The sequence below is a fragment of the Plecotus auritus genome, assembly GCF_963455305.1.
Source record: "Plecotus auritus genome assembly, chromosome: 5".
In the NCBI taxonomy this organism is placed as follows: Eukaryota; Metazoa; Chordata; class Mammalia; order Chiroptera; family Vespertilionidae; genus Plecotus; species Plecotus auritus.
Genome location: NC_137776.1, coordinates 140,754,860 through 140,776,925, shown reverse-complemented (window position 1 = coordinate 140,776,925; position 22,066 = coordinate 140,754,860). Strand labels below are relative to the sequence as shown.

General features: G+C 38.6%; 1 protein-coding gene across 1 annotated transcript in view; it reads left to right on the top strand.

The window, feature by feature from the left end:
• PTAR1 (protein prenyltransferase alpha subunit repeat containing 1) overlaps nucleotides 1-21,818 on the top strand; it is a 47,733-nt gene extending 25,915 nt beyond the window's left edge. Inside the window, exons 4-7 of the mRNA XM_080670901.1 lie at nucleotides 9,385-9,489; nucleotides 12,097-12,310; nucleotides 17,510-17,814; nucleotides 20,289-21,818. Coding sequence (XP_080527027.1) covers nucleotides 9,385-9,489; nucleotides 12,097-12,310; nucleotides 17,510-17,814; nucleotides 20,289-20,631 — 967 coding nt within the window. The 3' untranslated portion in view covers nucleotides 20,632-21,818. The remainder of the gene's footprint in view (nucleotides 1-9,384; nucleotides 9,490-12,096; nucleotides 12,311-17,509; nucleotides 17,815-20,288) is intronic.
• The last annotated feature ends 248 nt before the right edge of the window (nucleotides 21,819-22,066 follow it).

Here is a 22,066-nt window from a genome sequence, read left to right as displayed (position 1 = left end):
TAGATAAGCAGAAAGGAAATTTTGATTTTTTAAAAAAAAAACGTAGATAAGTGTTCTAGTAATTTTTTAAAAAATATATTTTATTGATTTTACAGAGAGGAAGGGAGAGGGATAGAGAGTTAGAAACATCGATGAGAGAGAAACATGGATCAGCTGCCTCCTGCACTCCCCCCACTGGGAATCGAGCCCTCAACCAAGGTACATGCCCTTGACCAGAAATGAACTCGGGACCCTTCAGTCTGCGGGCCAATGCTCTATCCACTGAGCCAAACCAGTTCGGGCTGTTCTAGTAAATTTTAATTTGTATTAGTAAGATTGGTTGACATATGAAGACATGGAATCATGAATACATAGTGAAGAAAAAACAACCAGCTTTGGAAGTAAACTGATCTAACACTGTAAGTTCTTTTGCAAACCAAAGACTTAACATTTTATGTTTAATTGTTGGTGTATTTCTTCTGCAGGAACTCTGGAAAGAATTGAGTGATTTTGACTGCATTTTATAAACTGCTAAAAGCTGGTATAACAATTTGGTACTTCAATTTATAGGTGTTTCCGTCTTAGGGAAAAAATACAGGCAAGAATAAGTTTTTGAACCTATATCCTGAGGTTAGAGTGAGTGATGCATGTAGGTTCAAAAATCCATCTGGTTATAGAAAAAAGTGACAGATGCTTCTCTTTTTTTCTCCTTTTTTGTTTTCTTTGAAAATTGGTGAATTACTTGATGAAAGAGGTTGACTTTATAACAATGTCCTATTTTTCCAACAGTCTCTGCACATAGAGCAAGCAGAACATCTTTGAGACACTAGAGTTAGCTGAATAGCTGACAACAAGCTCCAGTGATTCGGGTCCTTTACTTGTGGCCTATTGATTTAAATTGGTAACTTTATGGATCTAATTTTTGGTTCTGACACTTTGAGCTTGGAGACCTTGATCATGTTATTGAATCTCTCCCTAATTCAGTTTCCCCATCTGTAAAATTGAGTTCATATTAGATTGCACCATATGAAATTGTTGTTTTTGTAGATCAAAGATGATGAAATCCAAGCATTCAGATCCTGGTTTCTAACACCATTCTCTAATAGAAAGAACTGGGCTTCTTGGAGAAATGGCTGATTTTAAGACCAGGGCAGGGAACATACAAGACGAGCCTGGAATATTTTACAGGACCAGGAAGTAAGGAAGTAGTCAGGAAGTGCTCAAAAATAATATGAGCCAAAACTGGAATAACTTGAATAATAAAATACTATTGGCTTATACCCCAGAGTATAAAATGGATATCTGTAAGTTCATACTGACGTCAATAAATGATTAAATAAATAAATAAACAAGTAAATAAATAGAACACAATAGACAAATCTGCTATATAGAAGATTTATGAATAATTTGTCTAGATAACCCCCCTCAAGGAGTGGAGTATAATTCCCTACTCAAGTGTGACTTCCAAAAAGTACAGTGAAGAAAACCTAGTATACACTACCTCAGCCAAGTAATCCAGGTCAACATCAACAGTGACAAGCCATGCTATTATGTGCCCCTGATATGATATGATGAAAATGTCACTTTACCTCTGTGGTCTCTTCCTCTTCAAAACTCAATAATCCTAGTGTTACCATGAGAAAAACATACAAAATACCTGATTAGTACTCGGTCAAGGCCATTAAAAATAAGGTATACCCGAGTATACTTGAGAGATCAAGAGGAGCCTAAGGAGACATAATAGTCAAATGTAATATGCTATCCTGGATAGGACCCTGAAATCAAAAAAGGGCATTTGGTAAAAGCTAAGGAATTCTGAAAAAAAACATGGTTCCAATAGTTATCTATCAATAATGAGTTTATCAGTTATTACAAATGTACCATAATCCTAATATATAAAAATCCAGAGTCTGTAATGACCAACTGAAGGCTCGACCGAACACCAGAAGTCAGTCCTGCAGTCAGTGCTGAGTTGCCATGATGACCCAGCACTAACTGCCGAGGGGGCTGTGGATCAGGCCCGGAGAGAGGCCCAGAGAGAAAGGCAGGGTCTGATCCGCAGCCTCCATGGCAGCTGTTGATCAGCCATTGTCTCTCTCTTTCTCTCCAGGCTTCACCAGCAGCCGTGCCTCTGTTTTTCTCTGGGCCTCCGCAGGGGCGGCTGATCAGCCCTGCCTCTCTGATCAGGCCCGGAGATAGGCCCGGAGATGCTGACTGGCATAAAAACCAATCAGAACAAATCTGGGTGAACTGTGAGGAGCCAATGGCTGCCTAGAAGGCGGAGCTTTTGATGCTGACTGGCATAGAAACCAACCAATCAGAACTAAATTGGCCGGCAGGGGGAGGGCAGTTGGGGGTGAGATCAGGCTGGCAGGGGAGGGCAGATGGGGGTGAGATCAAGCTGGCAGGCAGAGGCAGTTGGGGGCAAGTTCAGGCTGGCAGGGGAGGGCAGTTAGGGGCAATCAGGCAGGCAGGCAAAGGCAGTTAGGGGTGATCAGGCAGGCAGCCAGAGAGGTTAGGGGCGATCAGGCAGGCAGAGGGGTTAGGGGCAATCAGGCAGGTAGGCAGAGGCAGTAGGGGCATTCAGGCAGGTGAGCGGTTAGGAGCCAGCGGTCCCAGATTGCAAGAGGGATGTCTGATTAGAGAGAGTGCAGGCTGGGCTGAGGGAACCCCCCCCCCTCCATGCACAAATTTTGTGCACCGGCCCACTAGTGTGTTAATAATAAAAGAAAGTGGGTAAATGGCATGCAGGAATTCTCCATACTATTCTTACAAATTTTGTCAATTTAAAAGAATTCTAAAACAAAAGGTTTATTTCAAAAAACAATTGAATATTGGCAAATTTACATGGTTCAACATAATATTTATAGGATTGTTATGAGAAATAATATATGCAAATCACTTAACATAGTGCCTGACTCAGGAGAAGTACAATAAGTGGTAACTTTTATGAGGATGACTTTTATTATCATTTACTCTCATTTCAGACAGAATAACTGAAGATTGAGGGGAAAGGTAGCATTTGTTTATTCATTATCTACTATGTGCCAATTACTGAGTTAACCAGTGGAGGTTTAGTCATAGACAAGGCCCCTGGTCTCCTACAAATCTTGACTAGAATGACAGCAGAGAGAAGCAGTAACTAATAATTTGCAATAGAAAAATATAAAAAATTTTAAGATAAACATGGCAGAAGTATAAAAATACAGTAACATATAGAGGAATAAAGCATACCACTCACCTCAGTAACCCCTGGATGCTTCAGCACTAGCTAGTCTTTGTAACAATTAGCGATCACAAAAAAATTTGAGTTTTCAAGGGAAAGTGATGAGATTTTTCCATATTCTCTTTAATCAGTAAGTAAAATATGCAGCCAAAATTTTAAAGGAGTAACTTTTATTGCTTGAAAAATCTGTGTGAAAACTTCATTCCTTTTACATATAATTCTACCTTGTATTGTTTCTTAAAATTCCTTAGTTTATTCCATTCTTCCACCTTGTTAAAAAAAAAAAAAAAAATAGTCACATAATTTTATCCCACAACATGGTTGCCCATGTAGCACGGCACTGTTCCTTACCATCCGTGCTCTCTTCTCCCAAAACAGCACAGGTGCCTTTTGCTTTCCTAGTTAGTTCCCCTCACATTTATATAATGACCCTCACTTTATTCCTTCTTCCCATGTTAGCAGCTTACCACCCAGTGCTTGTAGGATAGATAGAGAAGCACAGCTTATTCAGTATGCCCGAAAATAAAGCCACCTCAATTAAGGCAGTACTCCATTTCCTCAATTTATTAAAAAGTCCAAAAAAGATTGTTTTAGGCTAATACCAATATGTGCATGAAATAATAAGTAAATGTCTTAGGATATTTAATTTTTCAATTTAGTTATATACCCAGAAAATAACGTGAAATATTTTAACATAAATTTTATTTCCTACTCACATTTCATTAAACAATTTCAAACTGATGGCTCTGACATCAGTAACTTGGTCATCACTAATTTTTTTTAAATAAATCTTTATTGTTCAGATTATTACAGGTGTTCCTCTTTTTTTTCCCCCATAGCTCCCCTCCACCTGATTCCCCACCCCACCCCATGCCCTTATCCCCCGCCACTGTCTTCATCCATAGGTGTAAGATTTTTGTCCAATCTTTTCCCGCACCCCTCACACCCCTTTCCCCCTGAGAATTGTCAGTCCACTCCCTTTCTATGTCCCTGATTCTATTATATTCACCAGTCCATTCTGTTCTTCAGATTTTTTATTCACTTGATTTTTAGATTCACTTGTTGGTAGGTATGTATTTGATGTCATTTTGTTGTTCATCATTTTTATCTTTACCTTTTTCTTCTTCTTCCTCTTCTTAAAGAATATCCTTCAGCATTTCATGTAATCCTGGTTTGGTGGTGATGAACTCCTTTAGCTTTTTCTTGTCTGTGAAGCTCTTTATCTGACCTTCAACTCTGAATGATAGCTTTGCTGGGTAGAGTAATCTTGGTTGTAGGTTCTTGCTGTTCATCACTTTGAATATTTCTTGCCACTCCCTTCTGGCCTGCATAGTTTCTGTTGAGAAATCAGCTGACAGTCGTATGGGTACTCCCTTGTAGGTTACTAACCGTTTTTCTCTTGCTGCTTTTAATATTCTCTCTTTGTCTTTTGCCCTTGGCATTTTAATTATGATGTGTCTTGGTGTGGTCCTCTTTGGATTCCTCTTGTATGGGGTTCTGTGCACTTCCTGGACTTGTAAGTCTATTTCTTTCACCAGGTAGGGAAAGTTTTCTGTCATTATTTCTTCTAATAGGTTTTCAATATTTTGCTCTCTCTCTTCTTTTGGCACCCCAAAAATTCGGATGTTGGTATGTTTAAAGTTGTCCCAGAGGCTCCTTACACTATCTTCATATTTTTGGATTCTTTTTTCTTTTTGTTTTTCTGGTTGGGTGTTCTTTGTTTCCTCATATTTCAGATCTTTGGTTTGATTCTTGGGGTCCTTTGATCTACAGGTGAATTTCTATATATTCTTTATTTCAGACAGTGTATGCTTAATTTCTGACTGGTCCTTTTCCATTTTTTTGGCATTCTCATTAAGGTCCTTGTAGGTCTCACTAAGCTCCTCAGAGGTCTCATCAAGTTTCTCGGCGGTTTTTAGAAGATTCTTGAGTAACCTTATAAATGTGGTTCTCAACTCTATGTCGTCCAGTAGTTTGCTTTCCTCCATTTCTTTCATTCGTGACAAGTTTCTTTGTCTCTGCATTTTGCTGCTTCCCTGTGTTGATGGAGTGGCTTTGTGTGGTAGGTGACCTATAGAGGCCAGTAGCTCAGCCTCCCAATCACCTGCGATGGACGCAGTTGGTGTACCCCTTTGTGGGCTGAGTGCAAAGTCTTGGTATAGTTAAGCCCTGATTGCTGTTGGTACACTGGGAGGAATTGACCTCCAGGCCAATTGGCTGTGAGGACCCGCTGTGTCTATAATGAAAGAACTGTTGTGCAGGAGACACCCTCATGGTGCAGAACTTGTTTCAGTGGGGCTTTGGTGCTCACTGAGTCTGCCTCTTGAATGTGTCACTTATGGATGTGAGGAGTTGAAATCTGGTGTCTCACACTGACCACTAGGTACATTAGCTTCTGGATCTCCAATGGGGTACAGGTCAGCTACTGTCTGAGGCCACCCAGCAGGCGCTACAGCGAGAACTGCAGTTTTTCTCCTCTTTGCTTGGGGTTTGGAGGTTTTGGAGCTGTCTGACTCGGGCTGCAAGTTTGCTAGGTTTAAGCTGCGATAGGGCAAGCCATTCATATGCTAAAGCCGCTGCTTGGAGCTTGGGTGGGTTTGTAGGTTGTGCGGGGCGGGGTCTCAGGGCGTCATTAGGCTAGGGCGTGGCAAACAGCGATGATGGCTTCTAGTAAGCCGGCTCTGCATCTCCAACCGCTTCCCCGCGTCCCGCGCCCCAGCACAGTAAACAATTATTCCTGCGCTCAGCCTTGCAAGCAAGCCAACCTCCCTTTCCGACCCAATGGCAGACAGTCCAGCTTCTCCCCGTAGGAGTTTGGGTCTCCCGCGTCTCCCCCGAAACTGGAGTTCAGAGTAATCGGGAGTTTGTCTCCCTTTGGGTTGAAAAAAGCAGTGCTCCCAGTCGCCCACCGCCAGCCCAGATCGCACACCTCCGTACCTCAGCTTTTCAGCGCTTGTGCACGTCTCAATGCTCTTTTCTCTTTCCTTCTAGTTGTAGAACTTCCACTCAGCCAGCTTTCCCGTGGTTCTGGGTGATAGACGTTTTGTCTTTTAGTTGTAGTTTTGAAATTGTGCAAGGCAGCAGTTTAGGTGTTTACCTACGCTGCCATCTTGGATCCTCCTCCATCACTAATTTTTTTGTGATCACTAATTTTTTTGAGTTATCTAGCAGTTTACTTATATCTAAATTGTTTGAGATACAGCACTTTTTGAATCCAAGCAGTGGAGCATAATTTACCTCTGTGGTAAATTAATAATAATGATAATAATTATAAATAATAAATATTATAAATATAATAATAATAATTCAATATGAATTATATTGCATATTTAGATATGCAAATATAATGAGCAACTTACGTTTTATTTAAAACTTTGCTTACGATTCATGTGTGACTGGAAATTTTATCTCAAGTTAGATTCCTATTTAAATACATTAGAGCAGTTGATTTTTTATTGTATCTCTAGCTTATATGGTAGCCATAACTTAACTACTTTCCATATTCCATTTTCAGGTAATCTTTGAAAACTAGTTTATGACAATATCCAACACCTAAAATGTTTTTTCAGTCCTGTCCCCAGGAATGTTTATTAAATTAATATTAAAATTTTGCTCCCTTTTTTATGATTCTATTAGGTGATCTTTTTAAGCATCCATACATAATCCATTGATTGAGGTTGTTTTAAGCTGTCTTCCCAAATACTACTTTGTTGTTCAAATAAAGAAATTGAGAGACAACCCCTAATTTAAGAAACTTTGTAAAGATTTAGTTGTATGGTAACTTCCTATTTACTGAAAAAAATTTCCCTTTGTTTGTAGACATCCAAGGGAATATAGTTGAGCAATTGTAAATCAGGAGAGGTTTCAAAATTAGTAAATGGAAATTATACTTAATACAGTAAGTTATCTATGAAAATGGTTTTTAATCTTTAGTGTGCACCACCCAATGGCTTGTTAAAACACATTGCTTTACCCACTGTAGTTTTTGATTCAGTGGGTCTAGGATGAGGCCTGAGACTTTATTTCTCAACAGTTTCAAATGATAATGTAGTCAGGGACCCTAGAGAATCTGTTCTACAAAGTACTTAAAATTACATAGAGCAGTATTGTGCCTTCTTTTATATAAGTAATCTGACTTATTATATGAACAAAACATTTACCGATTTCAGAAGAAAAAGGATCTAGGACTGCAAAAGTAATTGGCTGTTGCATTAAATATTCTTTTAAGATGATACAGGTTTCCTGTACATTGGAAGAAAAATAGTCAATAATTTCATCTATTAAAGCAGCCATATATACCTTCAAATTATTTTATAGAGTGAAATTATTGTAAAATGCAAGTACTATGACTTATTTAGTATTTTCATTAAAAAGGAAGTTTTTTTTAAATTTTCAAATAAAAGGTTAGAAATAGGACGTTGCTGTTGGAAAGAAAAGATATTGTGGTATTTAGGAACTAATCCACCTAAGTAGGTGAGTTATACATGCTGGGCTTTGGTTTTGTTGGGATTACACTTCCCTAAATATATGTAATCATCCCTACCACAGAAAGGACGTTTCAAGATTAAATATTAACAAATGATCTAGTTTCGTTATAAAATAATAATACATTAAAAATTGATATCAGAACTTATAAAAACTTACCTGAGAAATTAAACCTAAACCTAAATCGTTTTTACCTGAGAAGTATGGGGAGCACTTTTGCATGACATTCTTTATACTACATTGAAGCTTGGAACACTTTAAAAATAGAAATTTCACATAGCTCTTACTTCTGTTTATATTTTAAAAGTTGTCTAGTGTAATAAGACCCATGCAGGTAGGTATTTTACCTGGTAATACACCTTTTGGAAACTTAACCCTAAAGTGATAGTACAACAAAAGAAGTCATAAGCACAAAGCTCTTTGTTTCAGAATTATTTTAGAATAGCAAAAACTTAGAAGCAACCTAAATGTCTAACCATAGGGAAGACCATAATTAAACAGCATAGCTACTGAATGAATACTATTTGAAGACTTAAATGTTCATATGGTTCAGCTGGTTGGGAGCATCGGCCAGCATACTAAAAGGTTGTGCGTTAGATCTCTGGTCAGGTTGCGTATGGGAGGTAACCAGTTGATGTCTCTTTCACATCGATGTTTCTCTCTCCCCGTCTCTCCCCCTCTCTTCCATTCTCTAAAATAAACAAATAAATAAATAAATAAATAAATAATCATTAAAAACATATCCTCACCTGGCTGGTATGGCTCAGTTTGCTCATGTACCAGAAGGTTACTGGTTCAATTCCAGGTAGTTAGGGCACATGCCCCGGTTGCAGGCTCCATCTCCAGTAGGGGCGTGCAGGAAATAGCCCACAGATGTTTCTCTCTCATGGGTGTTTCTATCTTTCTTTCCCTCTCCCTCTCTCTAAAACATATTGAAAACAAAACAATAAAACATATTGAAAACAAAACAATAAAAAGTATCCTTGGGTGAGGATTAAATAAATAAAATGTTCATATAGGACCAAACATATAAGATCAGAATATAAAATTATATGTTAAAAGGTAGATGCAGCCTGGCCTGCATGGCTCAGTGGTTGAGTGTCAACCTGTGAACCAGGAGGTCACGGTTGGATTTCTGGTCAGAGCACATGCAGGAGGCAGCTGATCAATGATTCTCTTTCATCATTGATGTTTCTCCCTCTCCATCCCTCTCTGAAATCAGTTTTTAAAATTATATATATTAAAAGGTAGATGCATATGAAGAAAGGTAGAGGGAAAATTCAAAAATAAAAATAGTAATTGAGATTACATCTCAATCATACTGTGTTAGTTGTATGTGTATTTTTTTGGTAATGAACCAGGCCATATCAAGTACTACTTAGGAAGCTAGAGCAATTCTTGCCTCATTTTGGAGCTGCCCTACAGATACTGATGTCAGGCCTTGTAAGGTTTTGCAAACCCCTTGGCCTTCTTCCAAACATAACTAAAAGGTCCACCACTGATTTAAAGCTTTTGTTATTTTAAGATTATGAGAATACATTCTTGATTACTGTGTGTGACGTGTATGAGTTTTGTTTCCTTTCTTTTTTCAAAAATTCTTGGAAATTCACTTTTCAATGAGGTTATATTAATACCCATACAATATGTTTGGATAGAAAGATAAAGTAATGGTTCTTTTTATTTTTCTTTTACAGAAAAGAGCTGATCCTCTCTGGCACTTTAAATCCAATTAAGGATTTACATCTGGGAAAACTGGCCTTAACTAAGTTTCCAAAGAGTCCAGAAACATGGATTCACAGGTGTGGTTAATTTACACCTTAGGATTCTTACTTAGGATTCAGAATGGCTGGAGAAAACACAGAGTGTGAAACCCTGTCACATATTGGTTCAGAGGGTGAATTTTAAAGTCAAGTTATATTTAAATCTTGATGACAGTACTTACTACCTGTGTGATTTTTGGAAATTATTTAACCTCTTCAAGCCTCAGTTTTCTCTTTCGTAAAATGGAAATAATAATTACACCTATTTCAGAGTTAATAGCTGAGTTTATATGAGTAATACATGTAAATACTACCACAGTGCCTGGCACATATTAAATACTCAATAAATTTTAACCTTATTATTAACATTCTTATGGAGTCATGGAAATTGCATTTTGATATTCAAATATAATGAGCAACTTAAGTTTTATAATTAATTTAATTGTGTTCTTGGTAAAAATGGTGGTGGTTATGGTTGTGATTATTAAAAATAACCAAATAAGGAAAATAAGTGCAGCTGAAATGAATGGTATATGGGTAAGCAAAGGTTGCTAAGACCATAAAAGCAAAGAATATTTTTAGGTTAAAGGCCTGAGGCATATAGCCAAAGTGCAGATAAGAGCTCTTTTTACTATCCTGACTGTCTGGAAGCATCTTTCTTTTGAATTCCATGTAACTGCTGTAATGACTAAAATGATAGGTGTAAGCTTGCTGGTTGGGTCAGTGGAAAAATTCTATGAAGAAGTCTGTTCTCGGTTTATTAAGCCATTTAAAACTTAAATTCTGAGCATTTTTTATGATCTTACAGTTAGTTGAAAATATCTTAGCTATAATCTTAACTTTGGCTAGTATTGCCAATCAGCTACCTCCAAACCATCTAACCAGTTGTATTTTCTTTCTTAGTGGAAATTGTGATAGCAGACTTCAGAGGTATATGATTGTGGATGTAGAGGTCTGGAAAGGGATGGGATGGTGCAGGGGAATGGAATTATTAAATACTAGAGGCCTGGTGCACAAAATTCGTGCACTCGGAAGGGGGTCCCTCAGCCCAGACTGCACCCTCTCGCAGTCTGAGAGCCCTCAGGGGATGTCTGACTGATGGCTCCTGTGGGGAGCGGGCCTAAGCCATCAGTCGGATATCCTTAGCGCTGCCCTGGAGGCGGGAGAGGCTCCCACCATCGCTGCTGCGCTAGCCAGCCATGAGCCCGGCTACTGGCTGAGCGGCGCTCCCCCTGTGGGAGCATAGTGACCACCAGGGGACAGCTCCTTCATTGAGCATCTGTCCCCTGGTGGTCAGTGCGTGTCATAGTGACTGGTCGTTCTGCTGTTCAGTTGATTTGCATATTAGCCTTTTATTATATAGGATGTCTCAGTCAATCTCTTGGCTTGGCTAATCCTATATAATAAAAGCCCAATATGCTAAGTGTCCGGTCTTCCAGTCATCTGTTCAACCAGTCAAAGCATAATATGCTAAGGATGCTAATGATATGCTAAGGGTGCTCAACTGGTCGCTATGATGTGCACTGACCACCGGGAGCAGATGCTCTGACCGGTAGGTTAGCTTGCTGCTGGGGTCCAGCCTATAGGACTGAGCAAGAGGGGCCAGACCTGCCCTGGAGCCTTCCTGCAGTCCCTCCCTGGCTGGCCAACCTCCCCCATCCCTCCCTGGCCCCGACTGTGCACTGGTGGGGTCCCTTGGCCTGACCTGCGCCTCTCACAGTCTGGGACCCCTTGAGGGATGTTGGAGACTGGTTTGGGCCCGATCCCGCAGGCCAGGCTGAGGGACCCCACTGGTGCACGAATTCGTGCACTGGGCCTCTAATATTTTATAAAGCAAGGTTTTGTTGTTAAGTACTAAAACTGTTATTGGAAAATGAAAAAATTTTCATACTCAATTTCTTGTACTTTTATGTTAGAAATTTTTAATCTAAAATAATTCTTATGAGAAAATATTTGTTAAAATCTAAAACATTAAGTGGTTAAGACACCTTATTGAATTTCATTTAAATGTATGCTAATGAAAATCTTAAAAATAGACGAGAAAATCCATAAAGACATTTTAGAACCTTGATGGTCTCACTAATTATAATGTATTTGTTTCCTCTTGATTCTATACTATACTATGGAAATTTTACTTAATGAAAGCTGTCATAATGCAGTTTCTAATTCGCAAACAAATATACATAGGATGAGGCATTTGTATGTAATTAAAGATATGAACCATGATTCCTCTTCTAGCATTTACCAGCCATTAATTATATCTGTTCTCCCACCAACTACCACTACAACACACACGCACACTTACACACCAGTTGACTTTACATATCTTCAAATGGAGTTCAGGGTTGTCATTTTGTAACTGATGGCATTTTCTTTTTGACAAATTGTAACATTTTAGAAAGATTTTTCTTCCTCCTTGTTCTTCCTCCTTTTAAATGCTGCTAAAGTTAACTATGTCTTTAAAAACAAAAACAGTTCCTCCACATCCCCCATAAACACACCCACACACACAAACTCATTGGGATTATAGACAGGTATTATTTTCATTATCTGTGAATGGAAATTAAATTAAGAACAAGAAAACTTTGTTTTTCTCTCTGGTTTATGTTCTTTCCTCATTCTCTTTCCCATATGCTACCTTACTAGACGATGGGTGCTACAGCAGCTACTTCAGGAAACCTCCTTGCCTTCCTTTGTGACCAAAGGAAACTTGGGAACAATTCCTGCAGAAAGGACACAGCGACTAATACGAGAAGAGATGGAGGTCTGTGGTGAAGCGGCAGGGAGATACCCAAGCAACTATAATGCCTGGTCCCATCGCATCTGGGTTTTACAACACCTGGCCAAGCTAGATGTCAAGGTAGGGGTGTTATTCCATCTCCCTAGCACTCTCCATGTCTGCCCTTTAAATCTCCTGGTCGTAGTTCCTCCTCAGGGGCTTTAAAGGAAGAAAGTAGAGGATCTAATGGCAGCCCAGCAGCCTAGAGAGGATCATGACAGCTAATACCTCCAGGGGCCCCTGGCAATTAAAATAAGTTTGTGTTCCTCACTAGCATATTTTGGCACTGTTAAGGCTAGTGCGTTGGCAGAACAAAGGTAGGTTTAAGCAGTAAGGAAGACTGAGCATAACTCATTTTGCCCTGAAACCGGAAGGGATTGCAGAACATTGCAAAACTGAAATTGTTTTTTCTTGATAGCCTTTGATTATATGACTTTCTGAATCAGCTGGCTGCCTATTCAGTCTCTCTTGGGAAGGAAACAAGATTTCACTCAGGTATTCCCCAACTTGGCTGAGTCTGTAAAAATCCTGAGGATTCCTAAGTCCCACCCCAGGCCTACTAAATTGGAATGAGGTAGGATTTAGAGATCAGTATGTTTCACAAGCTCAGGGGGTTATTTGGATGCAGAGCCAGGTTGGAAACTGTCACAACCTAATTCTTTCAGTTTAGAAATAAAGAGATGGAAGTTACCAGAGGATTTTAATGGCTTAGACTTAGCCACAGCATTACTTATTATTCATCAGAGTGAGAACCAGGTATCCTTGGGCTCCTTACATACTATAGTTATTCTATTTTCTTCTTCCCTTTTTATGATATCAGTGCCATCAGCATCGAGGGTACTTGTCTAAAAGCTTCCTAATCTTGAGACAATTTAAAGAAGTCAAAATGCTTTCAGATTAATGGAGAAACTATTCTCTAATTTTTACTCAACACTCCTTTTTTTTTTTTTTTAATATATTTTATTGATTTTTTACAGAGAGGAAGAGAGAGGGATAGAGAGTTAGAAACATCGATGAGCGAGAGACATCGATCAGCTGCCTCCTGCACGCCCCCTACTGGGGATGTGCTCACAACCCAGGTACATGCCCTTGACCGGAATCGAACCTGGGACCCTTCAGTCCGCAGGCCGACGCTCTATCCACTGAGCCAAACCGGTTAGGGCACAACACTCCCTTCTTTATACATCTTTCATAGGTTCCCTCTCCTCTCTGTTTCCAAGATAGAGATTCCTCCAAGAGAAACAAGAGAGTTTTCACTTCTGGGAGATTTTAGGCCAACAATTTAGAGGAGTAGCCCTTCCCCTCTAGGTGATACGGCTCTATTCTTCAGGAGGGGAGGTGCCTAGTGGAGAGGAAAGAGCTAAGACAGAATTACGTTGATCTGGGTTCGGATTCTGGCCCTACTAGCTGTCTGTGGAAAGTAGGCTTTAATGTTTTCATTTTAAAACGGGGGCTTTACTTTCTGCCTCGGTGGATTATTATGAAAATTACTTAAGTTAATGTGTGTAAAGTACTGGGCACCTAATAGTAGAGGCTCACTAAATTTTAGTTCTTTTCTCTGTTCCCCATAGAAAATGTAGGTGAAACTGGCTACCAGATTGCTAGGTCAACTCACTGTAATTTGTTCATGAAATAGTACTGAAACCCAGTCATTCCCAGACACTGTCCAGTACACTGTGGTGTAAAGACAGAGTTTGCTCTCAACAAATTGAAAATCTAGTTGAGGAAGCAGATACCAACAGTTAACAAAGCAGTGTTACATTTGCAGGAACCAGGGAAGCTGCAGGTTCAATGGGAGCACAGAAATTACTCCTCATCCAGGCTGGGCTCATTGGGAGTCTGGAGGAATAATTGCAAGTTATCTGGTGGGTTGAGGGGGATATTGAGTGCTTAGAGCCAGTCACTTCAACTCCACAGCCTGGTAATGTGTGGGGGTTGAGGAGAGTTAAGGAAAAACAGGAAGGCCAAGTCCAGGTGAGCTTCGAAGTGTTTGGAAGCTTTCCTGCCTAGATATGATCCTTTGATGGTGACATTCTCACAAAATCAGGAACTTGGGGCCAAGGTGAAATTCTTGGTTACTTGAGACCATCTGGTGTTGAAGACAGTGTGTTGACTCAGCTGCTAGGCTCACAATCCTAGGCTCACATGCTGTCAGCCTGCCTTGCCCTTGGGGAGACTGTGCTTTTCCTGTCATCACTACCATTGTGGTGTCTCTTACTCTCAGTAAAGAGTGCTGACATTGCAAACCCCCTTTCTGCTCTTGTAAGCCATTGAGCAAGGAGATTATGCTTTGTCTGTCAGAGAAAGTAATCATAAAAGTACCAGTAGCCTAGAGCAGCTTAAAAATACTTATAAAATGAGCTGGTCCTTTTTTTTTTTTAAACTAGAAAATGCATAGTGATTTCTTAAAGTGTTGGTATCTTAGCGTTGATGGGGTTATAGAAACAAGCATTGAAGAAATTTCTATATTCTTACTGAAGGTCAACATGACAGTATTTAGCAGACTATACCCTCCTACTCCCCGACAAAAAGTATGTTATGTCTAATCCAGCAGTTTTGACTCTAGGAATTCATGCTAAAGAAATAATGGGAGATGCAATATGGTGTAGCAGCAAAAGGTTCCACTCAGTGGTCATGCAGACCTCATTTGAATCCTGACTGCCACCAATTTACTGTGTGCCCTTGAAGAAGTGTCTTAGCCTCTCTAATCTTCAATTTCCTCATCTGTAAAATGGGAAAGATGAAAATTCCTACTATATCGAGTGATATAAATTAAATGGGAGAATCCACATAATGTGGCTATCACAAGTGCTTGTACTAAGCATTCAACAAACACTGATTATATTAAGTATTGACATTTGATAGATAAAAATACTGTTTATAATTGTGAAAAACTAGTCTAATCCACCAATAATGAGGGTTTAGTTACATTCCAATCTATCACATGTTATAATATTTTGTTAGTAAAATGTATTTTGGAAGATAAGAAAAATGTTCATTATAGTTTAAGGATATAAAACTAAATATGAGATGTATCTAATATAATTTCTTAATATATTACTAGCATTGAATGTGATTTTAAAGTGTTTAGAACAGTTCCTGGCATATTTTAAGTGTTCAACAAAGATACACACACACACACACACACACACACACACACACACAGTACTGTTATGGATATATTTTCTTGATTTTCTATAATAAGCATTTGTTAGTTTTCTGTATTTTCTTTTTTTTAAATATATTTTATTGATTTTAGAGAGGAAGGGAGAGGGGGAGAGATATAGAAACATTAATGATGAGAGAGAATCATTGATTGGCTGCCTCCTGCATGCCCCCTACTGGGGACCGAGCCCGCAACCCAGGCATGTGCCCTTAGCCGGAATCGAACCTGGGACCCTTCAGTCCGCAGGCCGATGCTCTATCCATTGAGCCAAACCAGCTAGGGCTGTATTTTCTATAATAAGCATTTGTTAGTTTTCTGTTCAAAAAATGGTTAGAAAATAAAAAATGTTCATCAGTGCTATAGAGTGGAGTTATGAGAGGTTTTAATTTTCTATTTCATGTTCCCTGTGATGTTTGTGTGTTTAAGTGAACATATAGTTAGGTAAATTTTAAAATAGTCTCATTTTTAGGGTGGGAGGGAAGACAGTTGAGCAGAGGTCATTACTCCAAAAATGATAAGTAGTTGTCCAATAAAGACATGAAAAGATGTTCAATATCCTGAGCCATTAAGGAAATGCAGACCAAAACCACAGTTTGATACCATTTCATACCAACTAGGATGGATGAAATTTAAAAGACAGACATTAACAGGTGTTGATGAGGATGTAGAGAAATTGAAACCCTTATACTTTATTGGTAGAAATGTTAAATGGTGTACCCACTGTGGGAAACAGTTTGGCATTTAAAATCTGTTGTACTATAGCCTACATGTCCTGCTGCTTAATTCTTCAATAATGTACTGTAATAAACTTAAGATTAGTCTTGTTTTGTTTTTCCAACTAGAAGTTTATCTGGTTCTATTTTACTCACCTTTCAAATCCAATAAACAGTCTTGTTTTTTATTTCTTCATCACTCACTAGAGGTAGCCTCTATAATAAATTTATGTGGCTATGAATAAATTCTTTTCGGATTTAAAGGAGATGTTTAAAACATTTCACTGACATAACTTGACCATCCTAGCAGGGAATAAGCTTATCCCTCAGTACTAGTCACTTCATTAATTAAATTATTAATTCAGTCAGTCATAAAATACTTATATGTCCACTCTGAGGCCAGTGGGTATAGAGACAGATAAGTATCTTAAAGAACTTGTAGAGTTTGGTGGGATAAAAAGTTGCACAGAAAATTCTATAATATATATGGTGAAACCCACAAGAAGTATGGAGGTTCAGAAGAGGAAAAGATTTCTTCTAGGGAAGAAAAGAGTCTGTGAGAAGTGGAGAGGGATCTTGGTACAGGAGAAGGCATTTGCTTGGAACCTTTAAAAAACAGGTAAAGGAGCCTTTTGACATTGTGTTGTCTATATTGTTCACTGTTGACAAGTATGTCTTTTTTCCTTACCTGGTCGGAAAAATCCTCTGATGGAACATGGTAGATCAGTGTACCCATTTGTGTTTGTTACCTGTTCAAGTTACTGCCAAATAATTTAATTTTTCATAAATGCTGCTTTTCTTTTTTTATTCCATTTCAAATTGTTTAGTTTGCAGGATAACACAGATTTAAACAATTCACTGCTGAATTTCGTCTCATTTACCTTTAAAAAACTATCATTGATACTAAGTGAGTTGAGATGAATAGTAAGTAATAGTCATGAACTCTTGAAATTTACTGTTACTCCCGAGTCATGTTTTTCTACTAAGCCTTTAGAATTAAGTAGTGAGCAAAACAGACAGGTCTTTGCCCTCATGGCACTTATAATGAAGAACAAATAATTACATTGAGTCTATTGTGGTAAGTTAGATATAGTAGAGGTTCATTAAATATCAAAGAAAGTTTACATCAAAGTAACCTCTGAATTTATATTTCCCTTCAATAGTGTGTGTGTGTGTGTGTGTGTGTGTGTGTAAAATCCGATTATTTTATAAGGGAATGTCGAAACTAGCATTTACTGAGCTTCCACTCAGCAACAGCACTGTATATACACTCTATACAAAATATTGGTAGGAATGGCATTGTCAGAAAAACCACACAAAGGACAATTAAAGCAAGGCATTAATGGAGAAAGAAAAATTTGGGAAGTTTCTCGTCTCACCTTTCTTTCTTCTTCTTACAAGATTCTTCTTGATGAACTATCTTCTACTAAACACTGGGCATCCATGCACGTTTCAGACCACAGTGGATTTCACTACCGCCAGTTTTTGCTAAAGTCTTTGACTAGCCAAACTGTGAAAGACAGTTCTGTGTTGGAGCAAAACCCTTTGAGAAGTGAGTCAGCCCTACTTCTTCCACAAGATGAAGCAGCAGCAGCTTCCACAGAGGAACCAAGGATAAATATTCCCCATCTTCTAGAGGAAGAAGTTGAATTCACCACTGATCTTATTGATTCCTACCCAGGACATGAAACCCTTTGGTGTCATAGGTAAGAGAAGGGAAAATTCATTTCTTTCATGAAGCTTGTATGTCCTTATGAGACCTACAAAGGTCTTGCATCTGAGGCCTGCCTGCATGGGTGAACATGTGATCTGATTATGGAGCTTTGCCTCACTGATTTGGAGGAGTTTGTGTAACCATATCCTCCTCCTCACGATCATCATCAATAAGCGTTTTCCTCGTGTAGATGTTTGCCTACAGCTTAGCATGGTGGTATTCACCTTTGACTGTACAGAATAATATGTTACTTCCAAACTTAAAATAAAAGTTTCTGCACGCCTTCCTTGGAGATACTGATATTTAGCATATCAGGGATGCAGCACTGCCATTTGTTTTTTTAAAAATACAAATAAAAAATCCTAACAGGTAAATAGGGTATACAGTTAGACCATTCATTAGTCACCGAGACTAGCTAAACTTTATTGTTCTTCAGACCATTATCTATATAATAAATGCCTAAGTGACCATTACGGCCGAATGACCAGAACGACTGGTCGCTATGATGCGCACTGACCACCAGGGGGCAGATGCTCAATGCAGGAGCTGCCCCCTGGTGGTCAGTGCACTTCCACAAGGGGAGCGCCGCTCAGCCAGAAGCCTGGCTCAGGGCTGGTGAGCACAGCAGCAGTGGCGGGAGCCTCTCCTGCCTTGGCAGCAGCGCTAAGGAGCAGCAAGCCGAGTGGTAAGGAGTGGCAAGCAGGCGCGGTAAGGAGTGAGGGGTTCTGGACTGCCAGAGGGCGCAGGCCGGGCTGAGGGACCCCACCCCAGTGCACGAATGTAGTGCATCGGGCCTCTAGTTCAGTATCATCTCTTTGACACTCTGTCTTTTGCGTTGTGTGCGTATTGCGTGTGTGTGTGTGTGTGTGTGTGTGTGTGTGTGTGTGTGTGTGTGTGTGTGTTTAAATAAACTACTTTGGGTATGTAACACAATTTTAGAAAATTCTGAGAGAGAGTTAGGAACTTCATAATTTGAGTTCTGAGCACATTTGACAGTAAAGTAACTTCATGTTGGAATGAAGTCCAGATATGGGAACCCCTGATTTATTTTGGATCATCTAATTGGAGGCAACTTCATCTTTACAAATGCAAATTCTATTTCAAGTCATAGGATTCTGTTTGTAGACAAAAGACTTGCCTGTGCTAGGTAGGAAATAGGAATTTTAAATGTTTTTATATTTTTAAAGTTAATTGAGATTTGTCTCCTTTTTCTAGTCTAGATATAGTTAGAAGATGGAAGATAATTTCCCCTCTTTGGCACTTATAGAAATATAGATTTTTTTTTTTCTCTTAAAAACAAGACACTCTTATTCTACCTTTTCAAGAGAGAAGACAGATCTTGACTTATATGTCATTTTGGTGTTACAGATTTTTTTTGTTGCTGTTTTATATTTAGGCATATTAATAACAAGGCTCAGAGAATTTTAAAAATCTATTTGTGTTTGAGAGAGAGCTAGATTAATGGAGCAGAAACTGTCTTTGTTCATGTAAAGATTAATTGGAGTTCGGGGTAGGCGTGGGGAGAAGAGATAATTGGGATGGCCTATCTATCTACAAGCCAGTGTTGTACTATAGATTCACCCCAAGGCAGTTTATCTGTCCTTTAAGTTGTGTCCTCTATATGGTGGGTATATGTTCCCTGTTTACTCCTGGATATGCTGGAAAATGGATAGTATTATCTTTTTAAGGGCTTAGAGTTGCTGATATGATGATGAGATACGACGACCTGGAACCTATATAGTTTACCATATTGTGTAGAGTAGATGTGCACCCCACTGTGTCAGATTTTTGGACATCAGGCACGTGGATCTTCATTTTCAACAAATAATCCCACGTGATTCTAAGGGCAGGAGACCTGCTCTGCTTAGGGGAAGAATAGCAACTGTGTCTTGTAACATACTTCGCTTGGAGCCCAGCACATCCCTAATGCATGTGGATTTTTAATGAGTCTGAGTGATGTATTTAGGGGAAGTTCACATGGTTTCTACATAATAAGACCAACTGCAGCAGATTGTTCTTATTAAAGAAAGTATTGGATAGAGGCTATGGACTAAGCCTCTAGAGGAGCTATTTTATCCCTTTGTTTCAGAATCACTTGTGTTTTGGGACATCAACAAGGTTTATATTTTAATTTATAGCAGAGATTGGGCTAATACCTAATTTTGGTTTTGTATTACAGTTTACAAAGAATAACAACTTGTGATTGTCATCATTTCAGTTAATGCTATTTAAAAACCTTTCTCACAAACCGGTAATCTGGATTTGTAAGGCTAGTAAAATACCCAGAGACTTCATCATAACTATTATTCCTCCTTTTGCCAGATAACTGGGTTATGAATGGAGCAGTGAACTGAGAACTGTATGTTTTGAAATTATCAAATTAGTTTTTTGTTTTCCTTGAAAAGCTTGACCTTGCGATGTGACCTTTTTTTCCCCTATTCCCTCCCACTCTCTCCCTTTTCACAGACGGCATGTTTTCTACCTTCAGCATCACTTAAGTGGTAGTTTTCCTCACAGTGTGACCCAGTTGTCAACTGCAGACAGCCTTGTGGGGACTTCAAGTGACTTGCACCACATTCCAACAGGCCCTCGCACAGCTCAGGCAATGGAAGTGGATGGATTGAGTGACTCAAGCAAGCAAGGCTATTCCCAGGAAACAAAACGCTTGAAGCGGACCCCAGCTCCACATTCCGTAGGCCTGGAAATGGAACATAGGTTCATCGATCAAGTATTGTCCACTTGCCGGAATGTAGAGCAGGCCAGGTTTGCCAATGCATATAGGAAATGGCTGGGTACGTTGAGTCAATGAAAAAGGTGGACTATTCCTGCAAGTTCCTCTTTTAGTGCAATATTGCTTTCCTTTCTTATTTACATAGCTGCATGAACTGTCTGCTATTATTAGCTAACCATATATTCTTCATCTTTAGGTTAAAAATCCAAAAAAGACCTTTCGTTTTATTTATTTTGTTAAGAACTGGCATTCCTTTGGGGACAAAATAATTGTGTACTTCCTTCCTGCTAAACAGTGAGTCTTAATTTTCTTCTTTGAAACTTCTCGTTCTTTCTATTTCTATACTTGTATATTTCTAAAAGAAGCCTCTTTCTAGGCTTCTCATTTGGTTCTCCTAGCTGGTTCAACACCTCCACCCATCTCTGTGCAATTGCTGGATAGACTAATTTTTTTAAAATTAAAAATGTATGTTGTAGTTAAGCTTAGAAACAATACAAATGCAAAATTACCCAATCTAATTGTTGTTTTGAGAATCAAATGGCCAGATGGATGGTTATGTGAAAATACAAACCATTTCTTTCTCTAACATGTTCCACAAGTTATAGACCAAGATAACCAAAGTCAGAGTGTTGGAACTTACATGAAAAACATGCTTCCAATGTAATCCATTTTTAAAATGGTTATTTTAAAAATAATAATAATTTTAAGAGTTTATGTAATTGCAGTACTGGAAAATTATTTTTATTACTAGTTTTGATAGATTGTTTTTAACCTCAAATTTGGTATATGCCAAAAACATTTAGATCAATGCTTATAAAAATCAATTTTTTAAAAAAAAATCTGGAATGCCATTTTTAGTTATTACTACTTATTTTCCTTCCAATTTATCATAAAAAATGGGAGAAATATGCATAGAAATGTATCCATAAAACGCTTCCTTTTTAAAAATTTAAGTTATTGAGGATACACTGGATAAACTACAAAATTTTTATGAAATTATTAAAAACTTACTGGCAAAGGCCAGGGGAACAGAATAATTTTAAGGTTAATTCTTTAATCTTTATTTTAAAAAATAAAACAATTAAAAATCTTTGATATTAAACTTATCAGGGATGAGGTACCAAAGTATCCACCTTATAGCTATCTCTTACCTTTTCAATAACAAGGGCTGTTTTTTTCAGGTTGGTTGGGCCGAGGGGGGATTTTGGGGAGTACCAGGTAATGTCTATTTCCCATTATTATATTTTCTATTATTTCCCATTCATAAGAGGTCTGTGTTCCTTATTTCCACATACCTTTCTCTTTACTTTCCCAATCTGTTCCTTATTTTTTGTCACTTTCACCTTTGTCTGTTTTTCCTTATCTGTGTTATTTCAGGGACATATTCTGAAGATATTCTTCCCTATTTCCAATGAATTCCATACTCCATTAAACACACGCACACATGAAATATGAATATGAGCTGCTCCTCTAAAAGTTCCTCTGGTGATGGAAGCTGTCTTGCCCTGTGTAT